The 19,160-nt window shown below is 39.4% G+C and overlaps 1 protein-coding gene across 9 annotated transcripts in view; it reads left to right on the top strand.

Moving 5' to 3' along the window:
- The window catches only part of LOC115230986 (sentrin-specific protease 6), a 78,934-nt gene that overhangs the window by 10,670 nt on the left and 49,104 nt on the right, over positions 1-19,160 (top strand). The window contains exon 2 of one of the 9 annotated variants that reach the window (XM_029801096.2): positions 11,215-11,317. The exons of 2 other annotated variants lie outside the window; for them this stretch is intronic. Coding sequence is in view for 4 of the 7 variants with exons in the window: in XM_036500612.1 (XP_036356505.1) it covers positions 5,982-6,159 (178 nt within the window). In the remaining 3 variants the exon portion in view is untranslated. Of the gene's footprint in view, positions 1-5,867; positions 6,160-8,316; positions 8,574-11,214; positions 11,318-19,160 lie in introns of those variants that run through there. 6 more of the 9 variants (XM_036500616.1, XM_036500612.1, XM_036500611.1 and 3 more) reach the window with 6 other exon arrangements.

The following is a 19,160-nucleotide window of genomic DNA, read 5'->3' as shown; positions in this document are numbered from 1 at the left end:
GCTGGCATTGGCGACGTTTGGATGGTGCTTTTTATGTGCCACCGGCACAGAAGTCAGTCGAGGCGGCGCTGGCATTGGCCACGTTCGGATAGTGCTTTTTATGTGCCACCGGCACAGAAGCTAGTCGGGGCAGCGCTGGCATTGGCCACGTTCGGATGGTGCTTTTTATGTGCCACCAGCATAGAAGCCAGTCGAGGCAGCGCTGGCATCGGCCACGTTCGGATGGTGCTTTTTATGTGCCACCGGCACAGAAGCCAGTTGAGGCAGCGCTGGCATTGGCCACGTTCGGATGGTGCTTTTTATGTGCCACCAGCATAGAAGCCAGTCGAGGCAGCGCTGGCATTGGCCACGTTCGGATGGTGCTTTTTATGTGCCACCGGCACAGAAGCCAGTTGAGGCAGCGCTGGCATTGGCCACGTTCGGATGGTGCTTTTTATGTGCCACCGGCACAGAAGCCAGTTGAGGCAGCGCTGGTATCGGCCACGTTCGGATGGTGCTTTTTATGTGCCACCGGCACAGAAGCCAGTCGAGGCAGCGCTGGCATTGGCCACGTTCGGATGGCGCTTTTTATGTGCCACCGGCACAGAAGCCAGTCGAGGCAGCGCTGGCATCGGCCACGTTCGGATGGTGCTTTTTATGTGCCACCAGCATAGAAGCCAGTCGAGGCAGCACTGGCATCGGCCACGTTCGGATGGTGCTTTTTATGTGCCACCGGCACAGAAGCCAGTCGAGGCAGCACTGGCATTGGCCACGTTCGGATGGTGCTTTTTATGTGCCACCGGCACAGAAGCCAGTTGAGGCAGCGCTGGCATCGGCCACGTTCGGATGGTGCTTTTTATGTGCCACCGGCACGGATATATATATAATACAAATAAGAAAATGAATGAACAAATTCATTTCGATCATCAACTTACGGATATTCCAATTTCATATTATTTATTAATTTTACAATTAGGAACATGAAAATCGAACAAAACAATATACATCAATATGCAAATTAATAATACAATAAAAATAATACAAATAAACTGCTCCTTACAGCTGTTTCAGCCTATGGTCAAGAGGCAATCCACCTTAAATTGCTCATATATGCCATTATAGTATAGTCTTAGGCATTAAAGATTATATTTGTCTATTTAAATAAACAAAGGCCTCGTCAGAGGATATACATAACTACAAAGTTATAATACTAAAAATAATAATATTGATATATAAAAATCGTGTAAGCATGCCCTGGCAAAACCCCTGAAGATTCTCTTCCAGAACTTTCTTACAAATGGCAAACTGCCAAGTAAGCTGAAGGAGGGAATAATATGCCCAATACATAAAGGGGGAAGTAGACAGATGCCAAAAACTATAGGCCTATCTCTCTATAAGGACACAGGAAATGTGTCAAAGCCAACAGGAAGCGTTGATGCTTCCTAGGCCTAAATAGCGGTGGTGTGATTCCCTTTACGGGACTGTCACGTTAAGTTTACAGTATACAACCACTCTCTCTCTCTCTCTCTATGTGTGTGTGTGTGCAGGTGGCACGTAAAAAGCACCCACTACATTCACTGAGTGGTTGGCGTTAGGAAGGGCATCCAGCTGTAGAAACATTGCCAGATAAGACTGGAGCCTGGTGCAGCTGGCTTCCCAGATCCCCGGTCGAACCGTCCAACCCATGCTAGCATGGAGAACGGACGTTAAACGATGATGATGATGATATATTGGAAGGTTTGGAGATGATGTACAGGTATTATATATTAGAAGAAATGAGGTAATCAGAAGATCGGATGGTTCATATTTATAGATATTTATTTATATATTACATTTTTTACATATATATATCATATCATTCAAAAGTTGCGTAATGGTTGGAGACACGCAAAGACAATCTTGAGGATGATGCCCCTACATAAGTGAAGACATCTGAGTCCGTGTAAACCTTGCATTGGTAGACAGCGTTTTTGATCTTGGAGTTCACATAAATATATATTATGTTTTATGTGTGTGTGTGTTCATCTAAGCCTGCCTTGTCAAGGAAACCCCCCGCTGTGAAAAAACCAAGCCCCGTTTGTCTTACAGGAGTAAGACAAACTCTATTTTCCACTACGTCACTATTAACTATAGGAATAACCCCTGATTCTCCACTATCTATCAGAGTGCTGTCATTGCTACTGCCCGTGGTGCTGCTATTGCGGGAAATGATGCTGGGGATGCTATTGGGGCTCTCTACCCTACTCCCATTATAGAGAGATAGGCCTATAGTTTTTGGCATCTGCTCTACTTCCCCCTTTATGTATTGGGCATATTATTCCCTCCTTCAGCTTACATAAATGACGTGAATCTTAATCTGCTAGGATTGGTTTCTGAAATTAGAACTGCGTTCCTGTCACTATATTCGTTCCGAGACCTGCAGCCGCCGCTTACTACTCTTTTTCCACTACGTCACTATTAACTATAGGAATAACCCCTGATTCTCCACTATCTATCAGAGTGCTGTCATTGCTACTGCCCGTGGTGCTGCTATTGCGGGAAATGATGCTGGGGATGCCTATTGGGGCTCTCTACCCTACTCCCATTGTAACCGTCAACCACAACACCCCTATTTATAACTATAACCCCTAGTGGGTACTCCCTGGCTGGAGCTGAGATTATGTGTCACTGTACTGGCTCTCATATCATTATTACTACTATAATTATTCCTACTGAGCATTAACCGGGAGCGGAAGAGGCTGTGCCTCCGGAAAAAGGTGATAGGGTCTTAGTAAGTAGCCTATTATTATGGGAGGCGATTATCTGGGCGAGGTTTTTAGTGTTGGAGAAAGCTATCCTAACTTTATGTGAACTCCAAGATCAAAAATGCCGTCTACCAATGCAAGGTTTACACGGACTCAGATGTCTTCACTTATGTAGGGGCATCATCCTCAAGATTGTCTTGCGTGTCTCCAACCATTACGCCACTTTTCGGGACGTGAACAAGCGCCAGACCACGGGACTCAGTAAGCTAATATGGCGACTGAAGGATACGAACTTAAGCTATAGGCTGGAATGGTCAATTTTTTCGGTGGCCCTCCCATTTGATAGGGGCAGAAGACATGCAACCTTTGTGTCTCCGAACTCTTCCATATTTTGTTTGCCAGAGGCCGATGGTAAACGGGCTCTTACAGTCGCTTTTCGATGCCCCCATTGGCGGTGTTACCTTATCTGGCTTTTAAATAGCGTTTATAATAATACCGGCACCCATAGCCCTTGGTAACAAATTCTGAAATAGCCTTTAAGATATCTACGATTAACCACTGCAAGGGAATTACTCCTGTAAGACAAACGGGCTTGGTTTTTTCACAGCGGGGGTTTCCTTGACAAGGCAGGCTTAGATGAACACACACACATAAAACAATATATATATATTATTTTTTTTCTTTCTGCCACCACGATTATCACGGCAGTAGCCACTGACAGCCGAACGATCAAACGCACCAACGTACACAACACAAAAAATGTTTTCTACCCCTACGCCAACACACACATATATAGAACAGTATACACACACACACGTCTCTAAGTAGATTTTTTCTCGCCCCTTATAAAACATCCAATATTCCTTAAATAGTCAGAACTTATTCTCGGTCACAAAGAACATCTATACACCTCACCCACATGATTGACCGATGCCTGATCCGTTGAATTCTTCAGCCACCGTTCTCAACATACACTGATAAACAGTTTCGCCATGGGCTCTTAGGAGCATAGTTCGATTTGTTTTTGTTTTTGCTCCGCCTCTGTTCTTTTTTGTTTTCCAACGGATTCCTTTTTCTTCCTGAAGAGAAAGACACAATATGGTCCCATTATTCTCGGATTTTGGTAATTTTGTGCCTTTCGAAACACGTGTAGAATGAAATAAAACGATTTCTGTTCAATCTGCGTTCAGCTCCATTTCTTCAATTCACCAATAATGTTTATATATATAATATTATATATATATATGTGTATATATATATATATATATATATATATAATATATATATATATTATATATATATATATATATCCATCCATCCACACACACACACATAACAGGCTTATTGCAGTTTCTCTCTCAAATCCACTCACAAGGCTTCAGTCAGCCTTAGACTACAATGAAAGATTTTTGCCCAAGGTATCATTAAGTAAGAGTGAACTGAAAGCCGTATAGTTGGGAAGGAAACTTCTTAACTATACACCCATGTTTCACCTACCCTTGGCTGCAGCTGTATATGTAATTGACTGTGTATTTATCTTTGTATGTATTTGTGTATACCTGTATGCATGATCATGATCATGATCGTTTAACGTCCGTTCTCCATGCTAGCATGGGTTGGACGGTTCGACCGGGGATCTGGGAAGCCAGACTGGCTGCACCAGGCCCAGTCTTATCTGGCAATGTTTCTACAGCTGGATGCCCTTCCTAATGCCAACCACTCCGTGAGTGCTTTTTACGTGCCACCTGCACAGGTGCCAGGTGAGGCTGGCAACGGCCACGGTCGGATTGGTGTATTTTATGTGCCACCGGCACGGAAGCCAGTCGAGGCGGTGCTGGCATCGGCCACGAGTCGGATAGTGCTTTTTACGTACCACCAGACCAGGGATCCTGGCTGGTTCAATTCGATTTCGATTTCACTTTCCCCAACATATCTTCACAAGCAAAGGGGGTTGGCATGGGTGCCTGTCATACGGTCGGATTGGTGTATTTTACGTGCCACCGGCACGGAAGCCAGTGGAGGCGGCGCTGGCATCGGCCACGAGTCGGATCTTTGTCATTATTGTCCGTTCACTTTCTATAATGATGTGAGTTGAACAATTTGACAAAATTGGATGGGTTGGAGGACCGTGTTCTGCTCAAGTGTCATAGTTATTATGGTCTGATTTCTATAGCTGGATGCCCCTTCTAAAATCAGTCTCTTTGCAGTGTAACTTTGTCATCTTTACATGGCACCAGCTGTATAGTAGTTGCCTCCTTCACTTAAGACTGAAGTGTTCTCTGACCCCCTCCCCCCATAGTTTCTGCTCCATAAACCAACCACTTTACAGAGTGCACTGGATGCTTTTTATGTGCCACCAGCACTAATGAAATTGGCTTGTAAGCCACTGGGCGAAACAGTCTCTTTGATATAATGGGAGAATAGGAAAGAAAGTGCAGGCTTCAGGTGAAATGTTGGGAAAAGTTATAGCTTGCTAGAAAGTGATGGCTTTAAGGCGAGGTGAGAACATTTATTTAGAATGAGGCAGTTATAGAGGAGGAAGTATGAGTGTGTACACATATAGATATGTAATGTTTGCATACGTATATGTATGCAGTGTGTGTATGTATGTAATGAGGGCATTGAATCTCACCATTTTCCAACTTGTGATGTATGTTTATAATAGTAATCCTTTCTACTAAAGGCACAAGGCCTGAAATTTTGGGGGAGGGGAATAGTCGGTTACAGCAACTCTCACTGTTTCACTAGTATTTAATTTATCGACCCCTAAAGGATGAAAGTCTCTCTACCGATTGAACTAAGGAACCTGCTTTCAGTGGTGTTTCAAATTGCTGATATTTATTTGTCGGTTACAACTCCAGACAACAGTTGAGCTAAAATAGATATGATTGATTGATTGATTCTAGTTTCAGCTCATGAGCTGTGGCCATGCTGGGGCACCGCCAGATATCGTGAAGTATTTTGTCCGATACTCTAACAATTCCGCCAATTCACTTGCCCTGCGCTGGTACCTTTCTAGCGATTATCACCGAGTGAAAGTCAAAATTGACCTTGGCGGCTTTTGAACTTTGAGCACAGAGAATGGACACTAATACTGCGAGGCATTCTGTCCAACACTCAAACGATTCTACCAATGCGCGCGCACACACACACACAGTTTTTATTCAGCTCCTTTCGCTGAACTGTTTCATTAAACGCACACACATGCTCTGAAAGGTGTGTTTTTGTGTGATTTTTCTTTGCTATTATGGTGGGTAAATGATTAAATATTTAAGAAGAAGCCAAGTAGGCGTGGGTAGAAGACGAATTAAGTATGCTGGGTTGCTAAACATGCTTCTCTTTCTGTTTGTGTGGATTGTGGTTGCTTTAGTGGTGTGGATGTACAGCAGACTAGACGACATGTCAACATCATCAACCCACCTCTCCACTGGCTCAGGTGAGATTCACTACACAAAAGGATTTCTCTCTCCTTTTACCATAAAACATCTATATTTTATTATTCATTTTTAATGTTTATCCACATCTTCATATTCCACCTTCCAGGATTGTCTTTACGTCTCCTTTCCGAAACACGAAATACAAACTCTGTCTTTGTACCTCGTGGCCCCTTATTTTATGTCATTACCCCTCTGCAGCTGGCTTAACCGCCGTATCCCTTGCATTTCCATATAATGCAATATATTTAGCCAGTGCTCCGATTATTTCCGCCTTTACACCTTATTGCCATCTCCCACCTCACATCTCCTTCTCCCTCACATTTTTACACTATTTGTATATACGCACGTCAATCATGTCGAAAATAAGATATCAAGATATCATCACATCATATTAACATAACGTTTAACAAAAACACACACACACATATACATATATAACACTGTGTGCGACTAGATATCTACATGTGTGTTGTTATCAAGTGACCCAGGTTTCGTGTAATAAATATAAATTTTCTCGTTCCCTTGTGATGTGATTGTATGAATGTTTTTTTTTTTTCACCTCACAACCCTACAGAATATTCTTTTCCTTTATATTACTAGTTCAGATCCTTTTTGTGCCCTCCATTGTCGCTCATTACTGCCCTAGAAGCAGTGATAAAGCTGCCTGTCTTTTATTTTCAAGAGACACCTGTCTCTAGTCATGACGTCAGCTTCGAAGGATTTTTTTTTTCCTCAGCGAGTCGTCTTTATCTTGCCTTTCTTTCATTCAGTGTTTCTCTGAATATTTCCTCTACCCTTATCTTCCGTCTTTGCCCCATATCTCCCTATTTATCGTCTGTATCCCTCTTTTCTTCTCTCTCTCTCTCGCTTCTGTTCCTTTGTTATCCTTCTCCTTTTCTCTTTATTTCCTTCGACTTGTTTCCTTGTTGTTTTCTCCCCTCTTCATCCTTGGTTCCCTTCCCCTTGTTTCTCCTCTCCCCCTTCCCTAACCGACTGTTCCATTCATTAAATACAAAGCGATCCAAGGCCTTGCTTTTTTTTATTGAGCAAGTGCCGTTTTTTAAAAATAGCTGCTTGCATCACACCCCGGTAACAAGATTTATTCCCCTGGTCGAGATAAACCGATTGTAATCTATCAAAACTATGTGTGTATATATATATATATAATTCGACTAAACCCTTCAAGGCGGTGCCCTAGCGTGACCGCAGTCCAATGACTGAAACAAGTAAAAGATAAGAACAAGCATATGCGCTCGCACACACACACACATACCCTCCTATCAATCACTGTTGGAAACCGCGGCTGAGCTGAAAAGAGACAGTGAATATTTTACTGCAATGACTTCTATATTAGGTTTTATTGTGCGATCAGGTCAAACTGAACACTGCGTCGTTGCTTACTTGTGCTTGCTTCAGACACACACACACTAGCACAACTATCTCGTGTACTGGCTTTGTAGTGGGATGGTGGTGGTGGTGGTGGTAGTGGTGCTGCTGGAAGGCTGCGTGGTGGTTGGTGAGTTAACATAGATGCCTCGAACGTCACTTGCTGACTTGATGAAAACGGGAATAGGAAAAAAAGTGAGATACGTGGTGGAGTGTGGGTAAACAAACATGGATAAATAATTAAATAAAGCAAGCTGACAGACAATTTCATGCACTTTTCATTTTCTCCTTCTTAACCCATGCCCGTCGTCCATTTACTATCATCATCACTCCTGTAGATTAGATTGATTATGCTTATTGCTTATATGTGTGTGTGTGTGGGTTCCTGTCGACGACTGATGGTCGTTGCTATTTCCAGTTACTGCTGATGTGTTGCCGGAAACCTCGTGTCACCAATCACTACTGCGTTCTATAATTGATCCTTCCGAAGAAGAAAAAAAAAAAAAAGATGCACCATTCAAACAAACCAACACAAATTCAAATATTTCAAGAAAAATATCCCTGCGATTGTCGGCAGCCGTCGCCACTTCGACCTTCTTTCAACGCATTTTTCTTTCTACTCGTGCTTTTCATTCGCTACGAGTTATTTTTAGTCTCTCCTTCCCCCCATCTCTCCTTCTCACCTCTTCACCATTTTTTTACACTCTCTTTCTCTCAGCATTTCATCAGTAGTCCATCATAGCAGGCTTGAGATGAAAGTGTACAGAGGTGTGGCACGAGGTTGCTTTCTTTGATGCTGTCCTCCTCTCATAGTATCATGTATTTATCATCGTAAAACAATGTTATCACACTCTTCTATATTATCTGCTTTTTGTCAAGATACATAAAATATGGCTGTGCTTAAAAATATTAATATTCATGCGGTACTTCACTTGACAGTACTTGGTATTTCCCTATTTAATTATGGAAGCTTCTTAATTATCTCCGAATCTAACGGGAATGTAACTCCATAATAAATAACTTCCGAGTAAGTATTGCCGAATGCTTTGCCATAAGAACAGAGACGAACCCATAGCCATTGTACATTGAGTATGAAAAGCTTGAACAGCTATAAGAAAATAAGATTTACAATTTTGATTTTTTTTTTTTCCAGTTAAAATCTGCCTAGAATTTCGGAAGTTTTTTTTTTAATAGCACGTCTTGTTTAGATATTATTACTTTGCTTTCGCTTTTTCGTTTTCCTTCTAGTGTGTTACAGTGTCTCACAGTGTCTCAAAGCACACGTTAGTATATAGAATTGTGATTCAGTGATTTCTTCTTACTGATCTGCGATGCTGCAAACTTTTGGATCTCTGCTGTCGAGGGTTGTATGTTTCCTTAACATATTCACGTTATTTCCCCCGAATCAGGACGTTTCCGTTATTATTATATTAGCTTCACAACAACCTATATGCTACCAGCGTATGATGATGAGGTGGTTGTTAATCTTCTCTTACAACACATGGAATCCCTGTTTTCGCCAGTGATAAGTTATGGCTTTCACAAAACTAGACGCTCCAAGTAACTATTTCTCATCCTTAAACTTCGTCAAAGTTGCTGGATTTCTTATTGATATTGACAATGTTTGATATGAGAATAAAAGGAAGACCTGTCTACAAACATAGGTATCTGGAGAGCTTACTTACACACAGATCACTTGATAAACTATCTCTTGGTGTTTAGATATTTCTCCAATCCTCCTCTGTCAATAAACTTCACTGGCACTTTCAGCTATAGGTAACACACTCTTGCTTTCTCTGCTCACCCTCAGCACCCAACTCCAAATCCTTCTGAAACAATTTAATCAACACCAGAACAGACATTATCTGAAGTAAACAAACTCATGCTATTCCTCCTACACATGGATAATACATAAGGCAGTCCATACAATAAATCGTTATTAACTTCTGATCATGGCACATCATTGTTCACATTTCTGACATTTAGGTTTACTTTTCAAGGCCAGGAAATGCATCTTTACGAAATATATTCTAGACTAGAGCACTGGTTATGAATCTGACTTGAAGTGTTTCCCTCTCATACATTCCTCATTCTTATACAACCACTTGTGTACCATTTAGTTGCAACTTTCATTATTATCACGATCTAGTTTAAGCTGAGCATTTTATAAGCCTCAACACTTGATGCAGAGTAATGTTGTATGTTAGAATAGATTATCACCATGCTAGTTCCTCATATCTACTATAAACTTTATTTTCTCAAAGCCACAACACACTTTCGTTTATCTTTCATAAAACATTTCTTAACCTCCTCTTCTTTATTAGTATAGCATTTTCTCAATGATTTCTCAATTCAGTCTCTCTTCATTGAGATAATTCCATGGGTACCAGTAAATTTACTGGCTTAATAACTACTATATTTATGTATAAAGCTGAGTCCTTCATTTGTTGGGGGATCTAAAGTTAATTTTGTATTGTATGTTGATACATTTTTGAAAATTTTGAAGTGAGTTTGTTCACTCGTGAATTTCTAGATATAAGGATTTTCCAAATAGTTTCAACTTTCATATTTTCCTGTTTTATTTTTTCCATCTTTTTAATACAATTCACTCGACAATTGTTTCTAAAATCATAGTGAATGTGATGTTTGGTTCATAGCTTTAGATTATTGTTGGGTAAGTCCAGCTATGTCTTGCAACCTAGGTATGTATTTTTTTTTACTTGGTTTCATCCCTACTTCCTCACTCTTCCATACATATGTGACATACAAAAGTTCCAATGAATCTTAGTTTACTTGACTCTTCCATATTGAGCAAAAGATCAGTGTTTCATTTTTGTCTTAGTACACCAAATTAGTGTATTCGTCCTTATTATCTGACTACTTAACCTGTGAAATATGTCTTTTATATTTAAGGTGGCTGGTGTGTATTGGCTTCTATTGAAAACAGGTTGAGTGACTTTAGAATCATTGATTTGTTTCATTTGAGGATTAAATTAGTTGAAGTTCTTTCAGTCATTTTTACTGGTGAAAACTGCAGAGATTCAAGAAGTGATCAAATTTTATAAACAATGAAATTTAGCACAATCTAATGTAGAATTATTGCTTGCTCTATGTGGATAAATCTAGAAACATTGATCAAGTGATTAAGGTGACTTAGATTGTAGGCAAGACGTATTGTTTCTACATTTTGTTCAAATCCAAGGCTTTGTAATCTAACCTATACTAGCATGAATGGTTAATATCTAAATTAAAATGTTGACTGTTCTTCTAGTTGTTAAAATTACTATTTCAGAAATTTTGAATATTCTGTGTAATTAGTGATGTGAAGACCTGATTACCGTCTCTTCTACTTTTGTAGTTACTGTTGACCAGCCTGTCATTTTCTTATAAGTATCTGCGTCCAATTATTTTAGATGTCTTTCGGTGTTCTGTTGTTACCTCTTGTTTAATTGACTTCTCATGACTGCTTCATTCTTTATCTTTTGTTTACTTATTAACACTAAACCACTAATCTTCAGCATTTAGTAATATATTATGTCTACATTAATTACTAAATATTTTATACCATTCATTTTCAGCTACAGACTCCTCCTTGACTCAGCGTATTCCTTAAATTTCTTTTACTTTCACCAAACTGTATTTATTGCATTCCTCTTTCTTCATTGCAGGTTGTCCACCTTCACTACCCATGTTTCACTACCATGCTGCTCTATACTTTTAACATTTGCCTCATTCAACCTGCCTTAAATGAAGATAGAATCTCTTAGCCAGGTATTTCTCTTGAAGCTGTCTTACTGGGAAGCTGGTACCTTGGTCTAATTCCAAACTGCATGTCGCCGATAATACCAAAACAGTTCCGATTCTTTCAAATTTAACACTTTATGCTATTTCCTCACCTCACCATTCAGAATTGATCCTTTTGTAGCAGAGTGATTTGTAGGATTTGCGACTAACCTTAACCAGCTTGAAGCTTAGCACCCGTTCAAGGCGATCCAGAGGATCTACAGCTTCTCTAATTTTAATGAATATCATTTTTGTTACTTGTGTAGAAGTTTTGTCAATTGTATCTGGCCTTTGTGTATTTACCTGCTCATATCATTGCTAATAGTTTTGCCCCAGTGACCTGTTCATTCATCTCATCGATTCTTCAAGGCATTTAAAATTTTACTTCATGGTATACTCACCTATTATTTCTTTTCTTTGAAATTCACGATTTCTTAACCCAAGTAGGAACTTTGCTTCATCTAAGCTCTCTTAGAATTTTCATTTTAAATTTCATCAACTCTCTCTCGACTTCAATCTCTTTATTAGTCTTCTTTCCTATCAGTTTTGGTTGGATTGCTTTACAAAAGCATTTTTGTTTGACTGTATCTAACCTTATTTTGGTCAGTTCAAAATTTCCTTATTCTGTGTTTTTCTCTGGCTCATGTTCAACTACCCTCCCCACCTTTTCTTTTGTGGTTTATTTTGTGTGTTGAAAAAGTTTACAAATTTTAATGTTACCGATCTTCTTGGACTCAGTGCTTTATTTATTGCTAGTTCTTTTCCATATCAACTGATCCAACAGCAAATGTTACCTTTTTTGTAACAGTAATTTAACTAATGAATCCCTGCATCTCTGTATTCTCAATTTTATCAAAACTACATGAAGGAAACTTGGCCTTTTTTTTTAACCTAAGAATGTTTTAGGCCTCCACTCATACTCTAGACCAGTGGTTTTCAACCCAGGGTTCCACGGAACCTTAGGGTTCCGCCAGTACAGTCCAGGGGTTCCGCAAGAAGTTACAAAACTGTTAAAATCGGCAGTAATTTTTAATTCTCCTGTGCAGATATGTGTGCATAAGACTATTAAATTATTGCACAGGGGTTCCTCGAGCCAGTGGAATGTTTCCTTGGGGTTCCGCTCCAGCAAAAAGTTTGAAAAGCACTGCTCTAGACCATATTCAGAAGAAAATTTGGCTGGTTGTTATGCTTTATCCCCCCCCTCTCTCTATACACACACACAATTTACCGACTATATTCCATTAGCACTTGAATTTATACATATTTCTCCTGTTCACTAATATTCTCCACTCCATCTATCATAACTTATCAAACATCATTTGCAGTCTTACATTTGTTCCATAGAGCTTGAACATCCAATGTGTTCCTGAAATTCACTCATTTCTGAGTTTTGAAGATCTGCTATAATTGTACTTTTTCCACCCAGTTTCCTCTACTCTTATGGCTTTAACTGGAAAAAAAAAAGGCTTTAAACAATTGCTTATACTTCCAAATTTCCATACTCTACTGCTTACTTATTGTAAACTACTGGCTTTTTACAAAAGACTGTTATTCATTTTGAATGGCAATCTTTTGGCTCTTATAAAATTTTTTCCTTTCCTCTGATTTTCATTGTTATCCCTGCTTGCTTTTTCTCATTATTTTGCTGCTTTTGAAATTGTATTATTACAGGAGTCATATTCTGTTTGTAGTTGTTATTTTCCTAGATTCAACTCTGATAATATTTGTATTCTCCTTCAAAAGTTTCTTAATTGATTAACATATTGTTCTTACTCTATTTTAAATAATTTTGTTCCTAAGAAGGACAAATTTTAATTACGAGCTGTTTTTATTACATATATCAATCAACGACTACTGCCCTTACTGGCCAAAACTTTTATATGATGATTTAAACAAATCCATGTTCCTATAACTGGCCAATTTAATTCTAAATAGAAATTTTTATAAAATCATCAATATCACAATTGTGATGTACCATGTATGACTGTTTATTTTACACTGGCAATTTCTCATTTAATCTGAGAAAAAATGACATCTGACAAGCTAGTAGCAATTATAAAGTCAAGATGTCATATTTACCACAAACTCAAAGGAATGAACAAAGACAAGATACAGTAGTGGATTACATTAGTCTTGAAGGGACAACTTCTCTTGTGCCAGTCAGTATGGTAAAGAGGATCTACTTGTATAAAAAATATGTAAGAAAGGAACAAATGGAGACAATATAAAAAGGACACTTTTGCTGTAGAAATCATGCCAAAACTGACATACAAAACAACAGAGCCACTATTTTCTCTGTTGTGTCTATCAGATGAAGAAGGGTCATGGTGTATGGCAAGGCAAAGGACCACTGTGAGTGGCAAGATGTGAGATCTGTTGAACCCATTCCAATTTTTTAAAAATGGACCAAGTTCTGGATGACCTGTAATAAAATATATCCTTACAGAAAAGATGGTCAGTAATGAAAAAGGAATATAATACCTGCATTTATAATCAGTTGTTGCTTAGCTTGTATTTATTTATGATCAAAGGCTTAGGAAATTACACCATTATAAATACATGTTTATACCACGAAATATCATATTCTTTGCAGGTAGCAGCAAGTGAAGAAATCATAACTTCCTAATGACAAAATTTGATCATCATCATCATCGTTTAATGTCCATTTTCTATGCTGGCATGGGTTGGACGGTCAGATAAGGAGCCACTAGTACACACAGACACTTATTTTCCTCCCATCAACATTCCCTCCTCTTCTGTTTTTTGCTTCTCTTTTTCTCTTTATCGCATTCTCCTTCCACCATCATATCCTATGACTGGAATCCTGTATATGTACAAATTCCACCATTTCTTCAGTTGTAACCTTCTTGTGCACCCACAGGCCAAACTCAGAGTAGTTAGAGACTGATTCAACCAAAAACATCATCATGTAATGTCCATTGTCCATGCTGGCATGGGCTGGCAAGCTGAGGGGCTGCACCAGACTCCTGTCTAATTTGGCATCGTTTCTATGGCTGGATACCCTTTCTAATGCCAACCACTCTGATAGTGTAGTGGGTGCTTTTACATGCCACTGGCATAAGTGCCAGTTGTGATACCAGTATCCGCCACAACTACTATTCAACTTGGCTTGATAGGTCTTCTATTTAAACAGCTTATTGCCAAAGGTTTCAGACATTTGTCATTGCCTATTATTAATCTCTACTATGATATGAAGTACTTTTTTCTAACAGTCAACTCTAAACAGGTGTGTGTGTGTATATATATACACACACACACACACACACGCACGCAAGGCTTTGGTTGGTCCAGAGGTATAGTATAGTAGGAGGCACTTGCCTAAGGTCCACACAATGTGACTGAACCCAAAGCAAACTTGTTAAGTACACAACCATGCCTACACCTGTCTCAGTATTATTTATTATAGTCTGGAATTTTATCAGACGATCCTGTCTCTAGCTGTTGACGGTTGTCATTATTTTGATGACTAATATGATATTGTTCACAATTTGTGCTGCTAATTTTTTTTTATTCAGTTGTTTTGAGGAGGAATGGCAATGCAAATAAAATGTTGGTGGTAGAAATAACACTGAAGTTATTGTTTTGATACAGATTAATGTTTGAGAGAAAATCTTCTATTGGTCTAGTTTTGCTTTGTGAGACCTACAGAACTGTATAGATATTATATGTAAGAGTAACTAATTGTTGACAGGATTAGAAATAGGACATAGTTTGAGGATTGTTGACATACCTGCTTGTTTCCATATCACAGTATTTATTGAGAAAAGAAAGAGGTTGAAGAATTAATTGCTATTTGTGGTCTTATATTGTGGTCAAATTTTAGTATTATGATAGAAATGCCTCTATAACTGACTCCTTTATTGAATGAACCAATGAAGGAGACTCTACATGATCATTTGACCTGCTAAAAACATCAGCCAAATTCTCAAATTTGTCTCTTAATGAGGTCCTAGATTCCTTGTACACAGGAAACGACAAAGGTTACAGTTGAAATTTGTTTGATCTGAACTTATTTAAGGCTGAACAAGAACAACCACTTTATTGAAATTTAAGTGATTGAAGTTCTTACATCTAGTGGCATTGGATTGTTAAAGTCAGAAAATACTTAATGCTGAACCTGACCTTATCCCTTTCACTGTAAAGCAGGGTAGTTGCTATGTACACAAACATATCAGACCATTTTTATGGTCTCATACTCACACAAGGTCTATAACAAACATTTCACTCAATCTTTTTTCAATTTGCTCACTTTTGGAACTCACTCTAAAAACCTCAATTTACAAAAGTTTAAGTTAAACACCAACCTCTGAGCTTGAAAGGCCTCCAAACGCTGTGTACTGCTCTTCATCTTTGCATTACATAATTAAAGAGAAAGGTTCTGAGTTCAAAATCCACTTCAGATATTTTTCTTTTCTGGGCTGAACAGTTTATTCTAGATTGTTCCAGTTCATGTAAATGTCAGTAACAGGTACTAGATAATCTGTTGGATATTACCTAAGCCTGTTAATGTATCCAAGGAAGAATATTTTCTCTCATCTACCTTACATAACAACATTCAGAATAAGTCCTAACTCATAGTAAGCCCTTAGAGTTTAGATTTAGGTGATTTTATGTAGTGGGTTTGAAACCATATGGAGAATGGGCTAGAGGGAAGGAACTTAACAAAGTGTTATATGTATGTGAAGTTCCAATTTGAGAATTTATCAGCTTCTGTCTGTAGGTGTACTGTTTACAGAGCTACTTAGGGTTACATTAGTGATTGTGAGTAACTTTAAAGCTGGAATATGTTTTTGGCAAGATCATCATTATTATATGCCTGGTTTCCTCTCTGGCATGGGTTGGACAGGTTGCTGATTATATAGACTGGTGCTCATATGTGTCGTTTGATCCAGTTTCTACAGCTGTTTTACAGAACGTATTGGATGCATTTCATTTTTTGCGAGGCCAACACGAGAGAGATTGAGTATTCTTTGACAAGGGAAAACTGCACAACCTTATACTTTCTCTGCTCATTTACCAGCCACTTAACAGTGTGTACTGGGTGCGTTTTTCATAGTTCAGACACTAATGTGTTTGCCTTGCTCATTAAACAGTATAGAGAGTGCACAGCAGGTGGGGGGATCCACTGTAGCACTAGAACAGGAGTGGGTTGTTGAAAGTACTCTATATCTTAGGGTGTGTACTGTTGCTCTGGTAACTAAGAAAGAGAAAGCAGTGGCATCAAAAAATATAATGAGAAAAAGGTAGGATTATTTGGGGTTAATAAGTGATAGGCAATAGCAGAGGTTGACAAAAGAAGATGAGGGGAAAAGGCAGCATTAGCAGATGGACAAAGGTATGAATGGGTGATGAGATAAAGGCAAGAATAGGTGATGAGTGACCATAGAAGTGGCTCGGTAGAGAGCAAGTTATAGCTGGCAGTACAACAGGGGGAAATTATTGCGTGTTAAGACAAGGGGATTAATTTGAGATAGGGAAGGTTTGAAACCACGCAGACCAATCAGTGCACAAAAGTGTTTTTTTTTTAATGAGTTGCTTTTGCAAAACCAGTTTCTTTCACTTGAAGGGGGCTAACTTCACAAATGTTGTAGGTTGTCTATACCTTTCGTCTTTCCACTGGCAGAACAAACTGTAAATAATTTGGGAGTTACTGGATTACAGAATTTCGTATTATCTCAATCCTTTGTTTTACTGTCTTGTATGGATCAAGAGCTGAACATGTACACACACATATATTGTAGTTGTGTGGTTACAAAGTTCGCTTTGTAACCATGTGGTTTCCAGTTTGGTCTCACTGAAATCACACCTTGAACAATTGTCAACTGTGTCTTTGGACTGACCAATGCCTTGCAAGTACAATTTAGTGGGAACTGAGAAACCTGTGTCATGTGTGATTAATTATTTTACGTCTTCATTAACACCATCACTGTAAAGAAATGGCATTTTGGTTTACATAACTTCTGGTAAGCCGCATGGCTAAGTGGTAAGGTTGTTGAACTCATGATCGTAAGGTTGTGGTTTCGATTCCTGGATCGGGCGATACGTTGTGTTCTTGAGCAAAACACTTCATTTTCACGTTGCTCCAGTCTACTCAGCTGGCAAAAGTGAGTAATCCTGCGACGGACCGGCGTCCCGTCCAGGTAGGGAATTTCTACGCCACTGAAACCGGAAACCGGCCCTTATGAGTCTGGCATGGCTCGAGAAGGAGCAGTCCAGCAATTTCAACAGATGAAGTGTAGTAGAATGGGGAAAAATATAACAGAAGTATACTCTATTTAGAAAATAACCGAGGGCTTTGTCTTATGCCAATTGGAGAAACAGAGTCAAAACTGAACAGAGAGAGGGAGAGATGGGTAGTTGGTATTGAATTGATTGAGGTCCAACTAGTGGTTTCAATGATAAAATGATAATTTCATTTATTTTTGTTTTAGTATGCCTCTGTATCCTTCTTAGTTTAGTTTCACTTCCTAATCAAGAAATAGGCAACCAAAAGGAGCACAGTTTGCCTTCTCCAATACCTTACTGTAAGTTGTTCCCTGTGACCTTTTGTCTTCTCTAAGTACCATCAGCCAATAGCACTCATTTTAATTTTTATTTACCCCTTTGTTGTATCTAGCAAATAATAGGGTCGTGATGTTTTGAACCAAACTTCATCTCTTCTTCATGCACCATACTTATCTCTCCTTCCCTGCTTCTGCAGTCCAACACTCCTCTGTTGTCTCTACCTTTCCTCCTCCTGCCAACTATATCTTCCCTATATACCCATGTTTTGCCACTCACTGCATTCTCCCCTTTCCCTTTACCCCCTTTTGCACTTTCATGAACTCCCTATTCAAGTACACCGAGCAATCCTTTACCATTTCATTTATTATCATTTCCTTGTACCTTGAGAGTGAGTATGTCCTAGCACGACACCACCCTCTCTCTTGCTCTCTCTTACTTTCATTCTTGCTTTCCCCCAACTAGACTCACCTTGTATCTCTACAGTATGACACCTGTTTCTCTCTTTTGTCATACTTTTATCTCTCATTACCTGGATCAAAGCCACTTCCATCAATACCTCTGCCCCTCTCAGTTGAAGGATTTTTGTCTTGCACGTTGGTTTCGCAGGTGTTGGTGCCACACAAAAAGCACCCTGTTCACTTTGTAAAGGGGTTGGCACTAGGAAGGGCATCCAGCATCTTTTGAACCATGACCAAGCAGACAGTGGAGCTTGATGCATTTCTCTGGCGTACCAGCTCCTGTCAAACTGTCTCAACACATGCCAACATGGAAGACAGACATTAAAGGATGATAATGATACTTTTATGGTGGACAATTTAATTCTTTTCGTCAAGATTTTATTGTATACAAACATGCATAAGTGTGTGTATATCATATATGTGTGTGTGTGTGTGTGTGTGTGTGTACATGTATACTCTTTTACTCTTTTAATTGTTTCAGTCATTTGACTGCGGCCATGCTGGAGCACCGCCTTTAGTTGAGCAAATCGACCCCGGGACTTATTCTTTGTAAGCCCAGTACTTATTCTATCGGTCTGTTTTGCCGAACCGCTAAGTGACGGGGACGTAAACACACCAGCATCGGGGGGACAAACACAGACACGCAAACACACACGCACATACATACATATATATATATATACATATATACGACAGGCTTCTTTCAGTTTCCGTCTACCAAATCCACTCACAAGGCATTGGTCGGCCCGGGGCTATAGCAGAAGACACTTGCCCAAGATGCCACGCAGTGGGACTGAACCCGGAACCATGTGGCTGGTTAGCAAGCTACTTACCACACAGCCTCTCCT

Source organism: Octopus sinensis, linkage group LG2 (genome assembly GCF_006345805.1).
Source record: "Octopus sinensis linkage group LG2, ASM634580v1, whole genome shotgun sequence".
NCBI classification, from domain to species: domain Eukaryota; kingdom Metazoa; phylum Mollusca; class Cephalopoda; order Octopoda; family Octopodidae; genus Octopus; species Octopus sinensis.
This window is presented reverse-complemented; position numbering and strand designations above follow the sequence as displayed.